We start from the raw sequence: 19,191 nt of genomic DNA on the forward strand, positions 1-19,191 counted from the left end.
ATCATTGTCTTGCTGAAATATCCATCCCCGGCGTAACTTCAACTTCGTCACTGATTCTTGAACATTATTCTCAAGAATCTGCTGATACTGAGTGGAATCCATGCAACTCTCAACTTTAACAAGATTCCCGATGCCGGCATTGGCCACACAGCCCCAAAGCATGATGGAACCTCCACCAAATTTTACAGTGGGTAGCATGTGTTTTTCTTGGAATGCTGTTTCTTTTTGGATGCCATGCATAACGCCTTTTTTTATAACCAAACAACTCAATTTTTGTTTCCAAAATGAAGCTGCCTTGTCCAAATGTGCTTTTTCATACCTCAGGCAACTCTATTTGTGGCGTACGTGCAGAAACGGCTTCTTTCTCATCACTCTCCCATACAGCTTCTATTTGTGCAAAGTGCGCTGTATAGTTGACCGATGCACAGTGACACCATCTGCAGCAAGATGATGCTGCAGCTCTTTGGAGGTGGTCTGTGGATTGTCCTTGACTGTTCTCACCATTCTTCTTCTCTGCCTTTCTGATATTTTTCTTGGCCTGCCACTTCTGGGCTTAACAAGAACTGTCCCTGTGGTCTTCCATTTCCTTACTATGTTCCTCACAGTGGAAACTGACAGGTTAAATCTCTGAGACAACGTTTTGTATCCTTCCCCTGAACAACTATGTTGAACAATCTTTGTTTTCAGATCATTTGAGAGCGGGCTGTCCATGTTCGGCGACCATCAAACTTAACTGAACTTGAATTGTTTTGTAGAAAGAAATGGTCCAAAATACCTTTATCCAGGATCCAGGAACTGATTAAAAGCTACAGGAAGCGACTAGAGGCTGTTATCTTTGCAAAAGGAGGATGTACTAAATATTAATGTCACTTTTCTGTTGAGGTGCCCATATTTTTGCACCGGTCAAATTTTGGTTTAATGCATATTGCGCATTTTCTGTTAGTACAATAAACCTCATTTCAATCCTGAAATATTACTGTGTCCATCAGTTATTAGATATATCAAACTGAAATGGCTGTTGCAAACACCAAAATATTTAGAACTAAAAATGATTAAGATTAATAGGGGTGCCCAAACTTTTTCATAGGACTGTACTTGTGTCTGGGGAGTTTGAATATACCTTTATGTATGCAGGAACATACAATTGTGGCTAGTGTTTTATTTGCACATGCTGATTCATTCACGAAGCTAGATACATCTTAAGTAAAATACTCCACTTTGTGGATAATCTACTGTATTCTGACCTACGTATTTATACTTTTGCACTTGCACTTGCATTATTGCAGCTTACATTTTTGAATCCACAATCTTTAAATTATTGTGCATACACACACACACACACACACACACACACACACACACACACACACACACACACACACACATATATATATATATATATATATATATATATATATATATATATATATTGAATTACAGCACACTCTTCAGCTCCTCTGACCCCTCTATGGTATATGTGTGTATCATGATTACTCTTTGTACTTTTTGTGCTCTTCTCACTGTGACTCCCACTTATGTATTGTTTTCTATGTTTTTAATTGATTTTAAGCAAATTCTTTTTCTGCTCAAGTAGCTAATAAAGTATATTTTTGTACAGTTTATATTTTTGTGGACATTATTCATTGTTTTACTAGCCTTGATACTAGATACTAGAAGTACATTCAGAAGGGAGGGGCTGATTCTCCTTACACCTGTCTACAAACTGCAAGAACAGAACATTCTGCACACCTCACAGCGTATAATGTAAGAAAAGTCTTTTATGTACTTCAGTCTGCTTGTGTGGTTACAAATGAGATATTTTTTTACAAACAGCAAGCAGCTTTACTGACTGTGCTCATAGATCATTCTTTTCCTGTGTCATGCCTGCATGGTAGATGCTGGAATTAAGTGGGAGCTGCAGGTATTTGCTCTATTTTTTTTTTGTTCCTGAGTCCCTTATATGATGGTGAATTGGGCTTTTCTCAACTTATTTATGCTCTTGTACAGTTACTCCTGGCAAAATTATATGTAAACAAACTAAACTAGTTATAATGGATGGGGGGGGGGGGGCAGAGTTCTCCTTATTGTGTGGCTCCTTATTGTACAAGAGCGCAGCCTCAAAAAGCAAAATTAATTTAAGCCAAAGTGGTGGCATTGGCAGCTGAAAAACTGATAACACACCATCTATGAAGTCTTATAGAAGGTCATAGAACAGACTGCTCAGCAAGACCCTGTATATATTAACTTTTCATAAAAACTCAGGAACCCTTTAAGAGTGGATGTGATGCCAGAACTGGGCTTCATGCTCTAAGCCAGTGATTCTCAACCTGCTGAGTAATTTTAGGGGGTACATGAAATGGCTGGAAACCGCTGCTCTTGAGGTGGCATATTTAAGGAGTGATTAGGTACCTAGTTCCTTTGGGAGGGGGCTAGTGTCACCCAAACCACCCCCATCTTCATACAATGAGGCATGGTGGCTGCAGAGCAGAGGCAGGCATTAGAAGACAACTGGTCAGAGTTCAGGGGGCAGTGTTCACGTGGAAAGTTTGTCAGAAGCTAAAAGACCCTCCGGACTTTTAGTGTGTGTCTGCCACAAGTGCCCCATAAGCAAAGCAACTTGTCTTGCCATGATACTTGTCAGTTTTTCTTACCCACTTGAGATTGGGAGCAGAATATATCCTATGACGGATACCACAATGTCCATTGGGGGTATTCAGTTCAAACTTTTTCACGAGGAGGTACTTGGATCAGGAAGATTGAGAAACATGTCTTAGTCCATCAGATCTCGCCCTAGGATTGCTCTTCCCTCACCTTTCACAGCATACAGACCATAGAATACAGTTGTATCACCCTACTTACCATCTAGTATTTACTGTTTTCCTAATTCTGGATTTTTTGAAGAGGTGTTTGCTTAGCATTTATAGGCATTCTGCAGACAGAATGATGGAAGGCTACAGGCTGCTGGAATGTACAGGATGAAAGATGCCACTCTGCCTTTTTTGGAAAGTGTCATGTAATGTACTGATAACATACAGTGCTCTGTACAGCTGAGCAGACATTTTAATTTAGAATTTTAGATTTTAAATTTAGAAGTATCCTACATATTGCAATGATTAAATCTACATCAATGAATATGTATTTTCAAATGTGGCTTATATTTGGGGGGGAAAATAAAATAGATGATTTACCATTTTTGAAATAGGGTCGCTGTTCTGCAATTTTCCACTAGGTGGAGGTGGATCATTATACTCTGTATAGATGTTTTTTTTCTCAGTAGTCCAGCCTCTTCTAAATAAAAGACTATAGCAGTAATATACAGGAAGATTGCAGAACTGTATTGTCATATCATGATTATTACACTATTATAGATTGTCAAAAACATATCCTACTTTATCCTGAAATGGGTTATCCAGTTTCCAAAAATGATCTGAAATCCTCAGCTGTGTTAAAGGGATCCTATCATTCACACACTATTTTTTTCTAGGTACCACATCGGAATAGCCTTAAGAAAGGCTATTCGTCTCCTACCTTTCGTTGTCTTCTCCACACCGCCGTTCGCCTACAATCCCGGTTCTTGTCGGTATGCAAATTAGCTCTCTTGTAGCACTGGGGGCTGGCCCCAGCACTCAAACAGCACTGGGGGTGTCCCCAATGCGAAGAGAGAACTCTCTCCAGCGCCGCCTCCATCTTCTTCCAGCAGTGGCTTGTAACTTTTAGGCCTTGGTCCAAGCAGACTGCATTTGCCCACAGGCCACGAGAAAATGGCCGCTTGCACAGTATTGTAAGCGGTCATTTTCTCGTGGCCTGTGGGCATGCGCAGTCTGCTCTGCCCAAGGCCTAAAAGTTACAAGCCACCACCGGAAGAAGAGGCTGAAGAGGACGCTCCTGACGAAGCATTGGGGACTCCCCCAGTGCTGTTTGAGCGCTAGGGCCTGTCCCCAGTGCTGCGAGAGCGCTAATTAGCATACTAAAAAGAACCGGGATTGTAGGCGAATGGCAGCGCAAAGAAGACAACAAAAGGTAGGAGACGAATAGCCTTTCTTAAGGCTATTCCGACGTGGTACCTAGAAAAAATAGTATGTGAATGATAGGATCCCTTTAAATACTTAATGTTCCCTTGTGCACCCTTTACTTGGCTTTATTTTACTTGCTGCTCCTTATATCACTGTTATTTACAAGCAGTGAACATGTGGACAAACTACATTTCCCATGATTCATCTGCCTGCTCTCTCTCCCCGCGTACCTCTTCCCATCTCCACTGCAATGAAATCCCACATCTGAGGCCACATACTACTATGATGTTTTGTGACATGAATTGCTCACAGGGAGGGGGGGTAGAGAGTATACTACACAGGGTGTAAGGAAAACTTAATTATCTAAACACTAAAATCCTTACTCTTAGGGTGCATCCACACTACTGATACGCTGCCTGATTCTGAATGTTAAAACACGTTCAGAATCAGCGCGTATAAAGCAGATCCCATTCATTTCAATGGGAGCTGGCATACGAGCGCTCCCCATTGAAATGAATGGGCTACTTTTTTCACTATGAGCGCTCCCATTGAAGTGAATGGGAAGTGCTCGCGTGTACGGCTCGGAATGAGCAGAGCGAGCCGTACACGCAAAGCACTTCCCATTCACTTCAATGGGAACGCTCGTAGTGAAAAAAGCAGCCCATTCATTTCAATGGGGAGCATTTGTATGCCAGCTCCCATTGAAATGAATGAGATCTGCTTTATACGCGCTGATTCTGAACGTGTTTTAACGTTCAGAATCAGGCAGCGTATCAGTAGTGTGAATGCACCCTAAGAGCCACTAAATATAAAACTTTGCTTTTAATAAAACCGCACATCGTTTGTTTTTCTATCAGAACGCTGTTATTTACCGTCCTCCTGATAAACTTTGTAGGGAAACGCATTGAGGAACTTTATTAACTGAGACCAGCAGACAATATTATTGAGGGTGTAGATTCTCTCCCCATACGGCGGTTCATTGTAATTTATACCAGGGCATGTGGTTTAGTGTATCCTAATGTTAGAGGATTGATCAGATACAGCTAATCCCTGAGGACTGTGCAGTCTTTGGCGGTACCAACAATTGGGGAGGCGCCTAAGCAAGGAACTCATGTTGGTACACAGTTTATGTATCAGTGGTATATATAGCGTACTATGTTGTTGGTGTGCTGTCACATTGTACCACAATAAGGAAACATTTATGTGCATTTAGAAGGTAGAAAGACATTGTTACTCTGCCTGGTTATCCTTAATAGCCACCGAGCTGTGTGTTCCTCTGACAAAATTAGATCAGAGGAGAGTACTAATGCTTTATAGGGACTGACTTTCTTTCACACTTTTAACAAGGAATTATTAAAAGCTAAGTTTTATATTTAGTGGCTCTTAGAGTAAGGATTTTGGAGTTTAGAGGGGGGTAGAGAGCTTGCAAACGAAATGTCACTCTGAGGTCAATGACCTGAAAATAAATCAGATAAACAGTATATTAGAAATGTTATGTATTGATACATAATGCTATTTGGCCCATATTTTTTTTTAAAACTGGTTCTCCTTTTAATATATACAGTATATATAATAAATCCTTTAAATCAATGCACACAATGGTGTTAGCTATGATCAGTGGATGGTGGACCACGATACCAACAAGTACATCATAAGGATACAAGAGGTCAACATCAAAGATTTTTTTTTGGGAAAAAACCCATATTTTTAATAGAAACCATTTTAGAGAAACACACAAATATTTATACAAAAAAGTACAGGGAATGAAAGAAAAAAGTCAGTAGCAGCAAAAGCACAGTGAATTCATGTCATTCCGATTACCGCTATAGTGCTAACATATAGAACAGCGCTGTACACAGACTGCATGTATTGCAGAATTCTCAGGAGATCCCACAGGCGTTCTACAGTAGATTGTGAGGTCTTGTTTACAGCTAATGTCCACTTTTTATTACCGTGTAGTTTATATGGTCCACATTCTCTGCAGATTTATTTTATAATATACTTTTGAAGCGGTCAGAGCTTGTTTTTCTGATACAGAACATAGACACAGAACTAAATCATATCAGTTTGGTGCCTGCAGGCACCATTAGAGGTGCATACTTTTTGTCATTGGTATTATTATTATTATTGTGGAGCTCAAAAGTAGAATTTTAGGGTTTTAAAAACAACTGTCACTCCATTTTTTTTTCACGTATTCTCTCATAATAATTCATATAGTGCCTACTCACCTTGTCCACCATTCATGCAGGTCTTACTTCCTAATAAATCATATTTTGCCTAGAATACTGTATTTCTGAATACCAGCCACTTCCCTATACTTGGTGGGCAGAACGCATGGCATGGTTTCCAGCGTTTCCCAAATCTCTTGTGGGTGCCCTTACTTTTCTTTTCAGCACAATAGGGAATGGTGCACAGCATTGTAGCCAATCCAGTGTGAGGATTATTCTTCCTGAGCCTGCTCCTTGAAGTCAGTCCCACCCTGGCACATCATCACTCATAATAGGGAGTTTAATAATGGCTAGGATACGGACAGCACACATGTGCATAGAGTCTAATGCTGTCTATCCATGCAGGACTTAGAGCTATATGTCACAGAAAAGGCCCCCGGAAAAATATATTAACAAGACAATCACTAGCACAGAATTTGGTAGTGATCTAACTATTTACTATTAGGGGGCACTATACTATGTTACATTGACAGCATAGACAGTAATGGGAATGGGAGATGTAGGAGAGCATCCTCAGCAGTAGATGTGCTTAACCCAAAACATACAATCCTAGATCCACAAAGGTATATTTTCACTGGCCATGTATTTGACAAGCATCTGCAACATATACTGAAAGCTCATCTCAGAAGAATGATACAAAACTTTACAAAATGATAAATACAAGAGAAGACAAAAATAAACAGTAAAAAAAATAAAAATAAAAAAAGTGTCTTGACATTTATGCCCAACCTGCATAATGCATAAATAATACTTATCTCCTACCTACATTATTCACTGTACACCCGGCTAATGCCTGGAGCAATACTATAAATACAGTAAGCGTCAGCTTACCTTGGTATACCATTATACGCATTTCTTAAAGCTATAATGTATACACAAAGTTGAGTCACTGTGTACATACATAACTTTTCCTGTAGTGATCCCAAATTACACCTTGTATGTCTTTTATTCTAAAAATATAAAACATAATAATACACTATAACAACATATATAGCAATATAAAACATAATAATACACTATAAACAACATACCGTATATGGCAATATAAAACAAATGTACAATCAACATGCTTATACCACAGAAAACAAAGAACTTGGTCCAGCCATTCACACAATTGTGAGACCCACATACCCAAACACACACACGACCCTAAATATTAAGCCCTATATAAGGTATCAAAATCACTACATAAAGATAATTATAGTTACCAGACAGAACTTATGCATAAACTCACCCTTTGGTCCATTGCCACAAAATAAGACCTAGATCATACATATATACATCCTATATACTAGTCTAGAACTGAACTCCCTATTCTGCTACTGAGTCTCTGGGACAGATTTACTATGTCAAGACAAGGTACTCGCCTCCATATCAATCATGTACCATGAGTTGTGCTCCTGCACTGAAATGTACACCAGTTCATTGTTGTGCATAGCATAGATTTCAGGCACTGGCATACATGATCATAAATCTGGCAGCGTTCCCTTCAGGAAAGCGACATAAAACACTAAAAATTGTGTGCAAAAACCTGACTTCAAAAATTTGGTGCATAAGGCATGATAAACCTGCCCTAGTGACTCCAACACTAGTAAGTACAGTTCTGGAGTATACTACAAGCTGTAACTTAGGATCAGTACAAGATAATGTAATGTATGTAATCAGTGAGTCCACCAGCACAACAGTAAGTGCAGCTCTGGAGTATATTATACACTATAATTTAGGATTGGTACAAGGTAAGTAATGTAATGTATGATTTTTGGTCACAGAAAATCTGCTAGGATGCCGCTACTTGATCCCAGCCCTACTCTGTCCAGTGTTTTAAAAAGTGCATATCCGTAATCCGGGCTGTGCACCAACTCGCCACTTCTACACTAGTTTTCTGGAATGAATATACTGATAAAGTTTCTCATTGGCTCCACCAACAGTATACTGAATGCAGCTCTAGAATATGTTATAACATACAAAATAAGTAATGAAATATATGTACACAGTGACTTGCCTATTTGTGCAGAACATGTCTATATATACACACACACAAATATATTAAATGTACAGTATGCTTTAAAAAAAATCATAAAACACCTACATTATTCTGGAATGTCATAAAATGCATATAGGTAAGCCAGCTGCAATAGCCACTATACACATAATACATATATACACACATATAATATGAAAATACTTGGAATAGAAAATTCTGCATAGATACATTTCTTTGCCTTAATTATAGGAATTAATAAAGTACATCCCAGACAGCAGCTAGTGCTTCTAACTGTGCTTTTAACTGGCTGTAGAGCAGTCCCCGATATTGTTTGGAAATTTGCTAAAATATTGCATCATATAAACTTAAAGGAAAGGTGACATTAAACACAGACTAAAGCATTAATGGGGTTATTTTGTTTTTTTCAAAATTCCTATTACTACGGCAGTAAAGGACAGAGAAGAGGTTGGTGTTGATATTGCCAAGTCTCCATTCCACTTCCATGCCCTCAGTTCTGAATCATGAAAACCTTAAGCAACTTATTACTAGAAACCATCCTAAGAACCACATATTAGACAATTTGATTGTTAGGCAGTTTTATCTATAGTAACCAGTGTCAGACATGGTTCAAAAAAAAAAAAAAGCAATATTTTTATAGATCTTGGAAGTTCCTTTTAAGGAAATATAGTTCTAGTTTCTTTATTTTTTCTACCTTCTTTGCAGGTTTGCACATAATTCTCCACTATGCAATATAAGAAGGGGGTGGTTGATCATTCAAGACTCACTGTTTTAACCAGAACATCTCCCCTTGTGAAGAACACTCAGATGGCCCATAGAGGTCAATGGATGCTGTGTAAGGCTAGGTGATTGTCAGCTGCCGATTACCAGAGATAACAACAGCATGACCCTATATAACCACAAAGGAAGCGTGCTCCTTTAAGGTGGTGTGAAGCTACAACACCAGAAAAGAAAAAAAAAAGCTATTACTTCAAAGCAAATATCATGTATACAACCTTGGACCAAATTGCTGCTGGAGCCTGGAGTCTTACAAGCTGTGGCATAAAGTTCACTTAAGGAACATGAGCTTTGCAAAGCGTGGCTTATACCCCCTAGGTACAAACCTATGGGATGGACAATTCAACCAAACAGTTCCAACACTAAAAAGATAAGCAGCAGTCAATGAGTTCTGGTAAAAAAAAAAATAAATAAATAAAATAACCATAATGTATTAAATAGGGTTTTCCACTATTATTTAAAGATTAAAGAGGGATTCCAAATCATTAGAATCTGTGCCCAAGTGTTCAGAAAGAGTTAAAATAAGAAATAAACCTATACTTACCGATCTGACCCACTTCTGGATCCAGTGCTTCAATGGTTAATACTTCCAGAGTGTTCCCTGCCTGGATTAGTGTAGATCAGTGATTTTCAACCTTTTTTGAGCCGCGGCACACTTTTTACACTTAAAAAATCCCGGGGCACACCACCAACCAAAATGGCACAAAATGACACTAAAACAGTACATATTATACATATACAGTCCTATGAAAAAGTTTGGGCACCCCTATTAATCTTAATCATTTTTAGTTCTAAATATTTTGGTGTTTGCAACAGCCATTTCAGTTTGATATATCTAATAACTGATGGACACAGTAATATTTCAGGATTGAAATGAGGTTTTTTGATACAATAGAAAATGTGCAATATGCATTAAACCAAAATTTGACCGGTGCAAAAGTATGGGCACCTCAACAGAAAAGTGACATTAATATTTAGTAGATCCTCCTTTTGCAAAGATAACAGCCTCTAGTCGCTTCCTGTAGCTTTTAATCAGTTCCTGGATCCTGGATAAAGGTATTTTGGACAAACAATTCAAGTTCAGTTAAGTTAGATGGTCGCCGAGCATGGACAGCCCGCTTCAAATCATCCCACAGATGTTCAATGATATTCAGGTCTGGGGACTGGGATGGCCATTCCAGAACATTGTAATTGTTCCTCTGCATGAATGCCTGAGTCGATTTGGAGCGGTGTTTTGGATCATTGTCTTGCTGAAATATCCATCCCCGGCGTAACTTCAACTTCGTCACTGATTCTTGAACATTATTCTCAAGAATCTGCTGATACTGATTGGAATCCATGCGACTCTCAACTTTAACAAGATTCCCGATGCCGGCATTGGCCACACAGCCCCAAAGCATGATGGAACCTCCACCAAATTTTACAGTGGGTAGCATGTGTTTTTCTTGGAATGCTGTTTCTTTTTGGACGCCATGCATAACGCCTTTTTTTATAACCAAACAACTCAATTTTTGTTTCTAAAATGAAGCTGCCTTGTCCAAATGTGCTTTTTCATACCTCAGGCAACTCTATTTGTGGCGTACGTGCAGAAGCGGCTTCTTTCTCATCACTGTCCCATACAGCTTCTATTTGTGCAAAGTGCGCTGTATAGTTGACCGATGCACAGTGACACCATCTGCAGCAAGATGATGCTGCAGCTCTTTGGAGGTGGTCTGTGGATTGTCCTTGACTGTTCTCACCATTCTTCTTCTCTGCCTTTCTGATATTTTTCTTGGCCTGCCACTTCTGGGCTTAACAAGAACTGTCCCTGTGGTCTTCCATTTCCTTACTATGTTCCTCACAGTGGAAACTGACAGGTTAAATCTCTGAGACAACGTTTTGTATCCTTCCCCTGAACAACTATGTTGAACAATCTTTGTTTTCAGATCATTTGAGAGTTGTTTTGAGTAGCCCATGATGCCACTCTTCAGAGGAGATTCAAATAGGAGATCAACTTGCAATTGGCCACCTTAAATACCTTTTCGTATGATTGGATACATCTGGCTATGAAGTTCAAAGCTCACTGAGGTTACAAAACCAATTTTGTGCTTCAGTAAGTCAGTAAAAAGTAGTTAGGGGAATTCAAATCAATAAAATGATAAGGGTGCCCATACTTTTGCACCGGTCAAATTTTGGTTTAATGCATATTGCACATTTTCTGTTAGTACAATAAACCTCATTTCAATCCTGAAATATTACTGTGTCCATCAGTTATTAGATATATCAAACTGAAATGGCTGTTGCAAACACCAAAATATTTAGAACAAAAAATGATTAAGATTAATAGGGGTGCCCAAACTTTTTCATAGGACTGTAGTTAATAATATAGATTCTAAATGGTCGATTCTTTGGTTGAAATAAACTGCCGCAAAATCTGCAACAAAAACGCTGCGTTTATGCAACGTGGGGCCTCAGCCTTACGCCTTCTGCATACAAGTGGCACGCATGTGGTTTTCACTGATATAAACATTAAAAATTAATTGACAGGGCCACAAATGCAGACAGATATAGGGTATGTATAGGACAGATATAGGGTAGGTATAGGACAGATATAGGGTATATATAGGACAGATATAGGGTAGGTATAGGACAGATATAGGACCTGCTCTATAATTTTCAGCTCTTCAATTTGGCCCAGATACACAGCCACAAAAAGAATGGCTGTATATATGGGTCCTTAGAAATGTATAGGTCTGTACTCTTATCCACAGTTGTGTATAAAAAGTCTGGTCATGTATATTACAGGTTACAACTCAATGTGCATCATATTAATAGCAGTGAACCCCATCCTGTCCCTCACATTAACCCCCTGTGTGCTTTACATAAGGGATACTGATATGTGAGACATATGGAGGTGATAATTAAGTAAATATCTTCATTATATAGTACCCCCATATGTCACACGTTATTAACTCTTATGTGAGCCACACAGGAGTTAATATGAGGGACATGATGGGGTTAATTGCTATTAATGTGAGGCACATGGAGTTACTAAAACTAAAGTAATAACCCCAAATGCCTGACATTAATGAGAATAGTTACTAACCTGGTGTTTTCTTTTACTTTCACTTTGTTCAGCTTCCTCTCCTCCTCTCCTATTCAGGGCTGCAGACGGCAGGAGCTCCTCCTCACATGTAGCAGCAGGTCCAGGGAGCCCTTATCCTGTGCAGTGAGAGGCTCACCTCTGATTGGTGGGCAGGGAGAGAAGAGGGCGTGTCCTACACCTCAGCTCTAGATAGCAGAGCAGTGAAGGGACGCTCCGTCTACATTTACACGGGGACTGGCTGCTGTGCCAGCAAAATAGGTCTCCCGTGCCAATCTTGGCATGCGTCTGGGGAACTTTCCCCGCGGCACACCCGACCATGTGTCACGGCACACTAGTGTGCCGCGGCACACTGGTTGAAAATCACTGGTGTAGATCATACTAGCAGTGAGGTGTCTGTATATGCACAACACTACTCTCGCCAACCACTGGCCTTAGTGGTGTACCAGTCTATGGCATGAGACCGCAGAGGCCAGTGACAGGTTGCAGTTGTGTGTATACAAGGACACCTTACTGCTGCAGCCATTGAAATGAATCCAGGGGGAATGTATCGCTGGAAGCAGCAACTGGCAAGTATAGGTATATGTTCTACTTTATGTGCTCGAATTCAGCCACCGATTCTAAAAACTGAGAAACCCCTTTAACCATCGTATAATGAAAAGTTTGTCAACTTTCTAATATATTATAAAACAGCAGTAATATTAAAATATACTGCAATACAGAAGTATTTCAGTATATTGTATGAGCAATTTAAGATTCACAAATAACTAATAAAGATAAAAAAAATACAAAATTTTTTAAATAAAATTATTAAAATTCAAAACACCATTTCCTTAATTACGGTATTAATTCATATAAAAATAAACATATTAAATATAACCAAATCTGAAATGCCCAGACTATTAAAATATAAAAGTACTTATTCCATATGGTGAACACTGCAAAGAGAAAAAAAAAAGTGCAATGAGCAAATCACTCTAAAGCGTGATCAAATAGTCATCTGTACCCCACAATAGTACCAATAACTGTATCTCGCCTCACACAAAAAGAGCCTATACATAGCTCTAGTCAGAAATATAAAAAGGTAAGGGGGCGTTCACATTTGCGCCGCTATCCGCCCTTTGTAATTCTTCTTGAGGACGACTTGCCAGTGGTCAGTTTAAAAACCCATTAATTTCAATGGGGTTTTAACTCAAACCGCTGATGTCCGTATGCAGCCTTAGTTTTTTTGGACGGACACAAAGTCCTGCATGTCCGACTTTGTGTTAGTGCCAAAAAAAATGGTTTCACGGCATAGAGGCTGCATACAGACAACAGTGGTTTGCTTTAAAAACCCATTGAAAGTAATGGGTTTTTAAACTGACCGCCGGCAAGCCGTCTTCAAGCAGTTTTTCGGTGGAATTACAAAGGGCAGACAGTGGCGCAAGTATGAACGCCCCTTAACAGATTATTTTTACTGCACAGTGAATGCTGTGTAAACAAAATAGATACATAAAACAATGGTAGAATTCTGTCTTCTTTCTATTTTCCTGGGCAAATAATTATTTTACTATTTCACAGTACTTTATACAGAAAAAGGAATTATTCCATTAGAATATGTGACTTGTCCTGTAAAAATAAAAAAAAATACACAGCTTTTGTATGCGGAAATAACAGTAAAAAAAAAAAAAAAAAAAAAAAAAAAAAAAAGGTAAGACTTGAAAATAAGGAGGAAAAAACAAAAATTAAAAAAAAATAGAAAATGGTTATGTCCTCAGGGGGGTTAAACTTCGTGTGCTAACATCTTTTCACCATCCAAACTGCAATGGTGAATGTATATAGCGCCCTACATTTAACTGTCTCTTGCCATCTGATTCTCCTGCATTGCGCTGAAGTGTGCGGCTTCTGCTTTATCCGGTCTTCTTTTCTATCTCTACTCTGTAACATATGCACTATAAATACACACAGCTTTACATTATGCATATTATATGTACAAACAGCTCTGCTGCTTACACCACGCATGTACACACACAGCTCTGCTGCATGCAAAGTACATTACATATATACACACGCACAGTCCTGCTTTAGGCATCTTATATACTAATCTAGTCATGAACCCTGCATACAAATGCATTATAAAAACCGTCTTCTTCCTGATCATCTACAAATATGACTCCTCCCACCCATGAAACTTAGAACTTAGTTAGGACATCATGAAAGGTCCTTAATATCCAACAGTCAGGCCTGTCCAGCTTCATAATATATTTAGATTATGGAACTCACTTGTTCTAACTCTAACTGGCCACTAGGGGGCAGCTCAGTGCATGTGGATCTACACAGCTAATCTGTGTACAATAATTCCCCCTAGTCCTGGGACTTTTTAGCAGGGTGAATGTTAACAGGAATGTGACCATTTACTGAAGTCAGCTTGAAAAGTATAAGCATTTGAAACATAAAATATATTAGAAAGTTGTAGATGAAAAGCAATTTATCACCAGGAAAATGCACTGTAATAATGTTATATATCAATTTGAGATATATATATATATATATATATATATATATATATATATATATATATATATATATAATGCTCCTCCTGCTCTATAACATGGTGCATTGCAGTGCAGTTTCCTGGTAACAGGTTCCTTTTAAGCTTTACTTACATGAAATAGGAAAACCCTTAGAAGTTTCTAAAAGCACGATTTACAATGAAATGCAATTTTAACAAAATTATGTTTTTAGTGCTTTTACATATAATATTTCATAATATTACACTGTTTTAACACAATATCATGTGTTGTAAGTGCTCACATATAGAAACAGGAGATTGCTGATCTGTATAAAACAAGTACTGTTCTGTGTTCCAGTATATGTCATTGCAGCGCTCATAGTAGCCCTTTCATGCGATTGGTAGAAAAATGTCAGCTGTAACAGCACTGCCATGATGACTGGACAAATGTCATGTAATGCATGAAGGCAACCGAGGAAGCGTGCAGAAGACCTGTGGGCATGGAGGTGTTCAGGATGGATTGCCCATTGATGTCACCAAAGTTTCTCCTTGAAAGCCCTTCACTGCATGCCCATTGTCTGCTTTGTCCATGCTACTTGCTGGGGAAACTGGTGGAGGTTTATATAATAACAGAGCAAGTAGGAAGAATACCAACCCTAATAACTGGGAAACAAAAAGCACAGTGTTATTCCTGATCAATAGACATTCCAAAATGTGTCAGGGAATTATCTATTAACATGTCATTATTGGAATCAGAAGAGCTATCCAGCAAAGTCTCTGCAGATCCATCAGCAGGCTCCATACTGTTGTAGGAAAGAGAAGCCAAAAAGAGAAGTCCATAGTCTGCTGACATCTGCAGGAAAGCAGAGTTGGAAAATCTCTCAGGGCTTGCAGGATATAATGTTACCCCTGCAGCTAGGTGTAACTGGCATTCTCCATAACATAACAATTCAGGGGCATCTTTTCTAAGACCTCAGGTTTGTGCTTCTCCTAGGATATCCTGGAAATGTCTGAATAGATTATTAACTGGGCATTACCATACCTCTAGACACTGAGGGGTGTCCACACGTATTGTGGCACAATACAATACAAACTAAGTAGGGACTTATCTTACCACTACTTTCCCATTAGAAATAAAAGAAACAACATGTTTCTTTTCTATAAGTCATATTCTATCTTAAACAAATGTTGTGATGCAACGCAATCAAGCTTAAGAGAAAAATTTGATTTTCCATGATTTTTGGGGATAGAGCTTCTTTTATAAAATGTACTATATGTAATGTGGCTTACCTTGTAAACAAGACCTGCTATGAGCATATAACTACTCATGGCTGAATTTTGGTACATGTAGCATGACCCCCTCTCCCCACTTTGGTTTTGCCAGAGAAGACACGAAATGTCAATCATGGAGCCAAAGGCAATGGGTCCAGGGATTCCACCTGGGGAAGGGATAGAAAGCCATGAAATCCCAGACAGAACAAGATGCCTATGAGGAATGCCAGGGTCCTATATGTGATATTATGTGCCAGTCAAATTTTATTGAGCAGATGCAGCATAGACAAGTTTCTCACAAGTTACTAGGCCTGGTAGCGATTGCAATCACTGATCCCCTAACAGCTACACCTTGGTAGTAGTGCATAACTCCAATTCAGGGAGCTGTATAACATAAGCCCGTTTTTAAAGCTTTACTAACTGACAACAGCAGCTTTTATGGAAGTATATATATTTTTGCAACCAACGTTTCTATTGCTCTAATGCATCTTAAAACAAAAAAAAACTTTGAAAAACACTTAACAAGTCTTCTAGAATTTACTGCATACAGTGTATACATATGCATCAGGGCTATGGAGTCAGAGTTGGAGTCAGTAAAATTTACCTGCTCTGGCTTCAAAATAAATGGACTAACTTATATTATACAATTTTTAATACTGTATAATGAATTAGTTTAGAAATGTGGTAGTATCAGGACAGTGATATACTAATGTATATATATGTAGGATATATACATAATATGGTTAAGGACTGAGGAGTAAGAGGGGGATATGCAGAAAAGTATGTCCCAGCCCTTGGTTTTCTATGGTCATAGTGTAAAAAACTGTCCTTTCCTTATGCTATTTCTGGTGCACGGAAAACCATGTAATCCTGCCGGTGCAGGTACCAATACGAAATGCAAAGAACCAATAGTGATCCAGCAACCAGTTTTGCATTACATTAAAAAACTTTTGTTTTATTAGTCCATTTAAAAATTTCTTTGTTAACAGGGTCAAAGCCCCTTCGCCATGAGGAAGGGGCTTTGACCCTGAAACGCGTAGGCGGTTAATGCATCGTGTGTCCATCGTCCCATGTAATCCGAAAAAGTTTTTCTATGTAAGTGCTTTGTCTTTTTTATACAATTTTCACTGGTTTTCTGTTAACAAAGAAATTTTTAAATGGACTAATAAAACAAAAGTTTTTTAATGTAATGCAAAACTGGTTGCTGGATCACTATTGGTTCTTTGCATTTAGTAAGAGGGGGAGCTTAATGTCCTGCAATGCTGTTTGTAGTAGGTCTTGCTGTGCACAGAATGTCCTGACTTTTGGATTAAATACATGTTTTTTTTTAATATATCACCGTTGCTATGAGGCTGAAATATCACCACATTTTTTCTGAATTCATTCATTTTACTGCTTCGGACTGACTGGATATTTTATGAAGAAGAATAACAGCAAGAGTCAGAGTCAGGCTGTAGAAAAATATGAGTCAGAGTCAGTGGTCTGACCTCGTAGTGACTACACAGCCCTGATTATTATAGATCAATGGATCCAAAAATCCCTGTGTAGTTTCACCCTGCAGTCATTTGCTACTTCCTCTTCAGTTTAGTACATTTTCAGTGAAGACTATGGTCTAAGTTGCTTTATTTTTATCTCAGATGCAATGGGTCAATAAGACATGTTCGTGTAAAACCATAAATACCCTTTAAAATCTACTTGAGTGGGATCTACCCATCTATCTATCCACCCGAGCTAGTTTTACTTTAGGTTATTTTTTCATATTGCAATTACTGAGTAATAGCCACTTCTAAATAGGCTAGACGCATATTATCATTCACAAGAATCACATTGCAAACAGACAATAAAGCCTTATATACAGTGAATAACACTGGTGTGCCTTATCTGCCACCATAGTAGTACAAAATCCAGTCACTTCTCAGCATCATCTTCTGAATGTAATGCTTGTGTCATTGATGTAACCATCCCCTATTGTGAAATCGGGGGATATTGTCACTCCTTAGGGAGAGACCACCATATAGGTGTGTGGAGACTTGTTAAGCCTTTAGCACTCCACTTTGCAAGGAACTATGGGAAGAATATGCAAATCCGCCTTCCATGATGTAATTAGGAAGACAGTTGCTGCCTCATTGTTGCAAACCAATAGAGGGCGCTCACTGGAATGTGCAAGCCTGTCTTAAGACAGGATTCCAGTGAAATAACCCAATAATGGCTGCTCCCTTTAGCCTCATGCCCGACCTTCCAAGAGGCCTTTGTTTAGCAATGACGCTGGGATTATTACCAGGTTATAGTCTCTCAATCGAGGACAGCTGTTTCGATCTGGTTGGATCTCATCAGCCCGATGTAGAGAGGACTATAACCTGGTAGAGGTGAGAGGCTTAGACAGGGTTCGGGGGATATTGTCACTCCTTAGGGAGAGACCACCATAGAGGCAGCAACTGTCTTCCTAATTACATCATGGAAGGCGGATTTGCATATTCTTCCCATAGTTCCTTGCAAAGTGGAGTGCTAAAGGCTTAACAAGTCTCCACACACCTATATGGTGGTCTCTCCCTAAGGAGTGACAATATCCCCCGAACCCTGTCTAAGCCTCTCACCTCTACCAGGTTATAGTCCTCTCTACATCGGGCTGATGAGATCCAACCAGATCGAAACAGCTGTCCTCGATTGAGAGACTATAACCTGGTAATAATCCCAGCGTCATTGCTAAACAAAGGCCTCTTGGAAGGTCGGGCATGAGGCTAAAGGGAGCAGCCATTATTGGGTTATTTCACTGGAATCCTGTCTTAAGACAGGCTTGCACATTCCAGTGAGCGCCCTCTATTGGTTTGCAACAATGAGGCAGCAACTGTCTTCCTAATTACATCATGGAAGGCGGATTTGCATATTCTTCCCATAGTTCCTTGCAAAGTGGAGTGCTAAAGGCTTAACAAGTCTCCACACACCTATATGGTGGTCTCTCCCTAAGGAGTGACAATATCCCCCGAACCCTGTCTAAGCCTCTCACCTCTACCAGGTTATAGTCCTCTCTACATCGGGCTGATGAGATCCAACCAGATCGAAACAGCTGTCCTCGATTGAGAGACTATAACCTGGTAATAATCCCAGCGTCATTGCTAAACAAAGGCCTCTTGGAAGGTCGGGCATGAGGCTAAAGGGAGCAGCCATTATTGGGTTATTTCACTGGAATCCTGTCTTAAGACAGGCTTGCACATTCCAGTGAGCGCCCTCTATTGGTTTGCAACAATGAGGCAGCAACTGTCTTCCTAATTACATCATGGAAGGCGGATTTGCATATTCTTCCCATAGTTCTATTGTGAAATGTAAAT

General features: G+C 39.2%; 1 protein-coding gene across 1 annotated transcript in view; it reads right to left on the reverse strand.

Moving 5' to 3' along the window:
• Positions 1-14,866: 14,866 nt before the first annotated feature.
• The window catches only part of SLCO4A1 (solute carrier organic anion transporter family member 4A1), a 28,043-nt gene continuing 23,718 nt past the window's right edge, over positions 14,867-19,191 (reverse strand). Inside the window, exons 10-11 of the mRNA XM_075277005.1 lie at positions 15,884-16,032; positions 14,867-15,256 (exon numbers count right to left, since the gene is read on the reverse strand). Of these exons, the coding sequence (XP_075133106.1) occupies positions 15,104-15,256; positions 15,884-16,032 (302 nt within the window). The 3' untranslated portion in view covers positions 14,867-15,103. The remainder of the gene's footprint in view (positions 15,257-15,883; positions 16,033-19,191) is intronic.

Source organism: Leptodactylus fuscus, chromosome 6 (assembly GCF_031893055.1).
Source record: "Leptodactylus fuscus isolate aLepFus1 chromosome 6, aLepFus1.hap2, whole genome shotgun sequence".
Classification (NCBI taxonomy): domain Eukaryota; kingdom Metazoa; phylum Chordata; class Amphibia; order Anura; family Leptodactylidae; genus Leptodactylus; species Leptodactylus fuscus.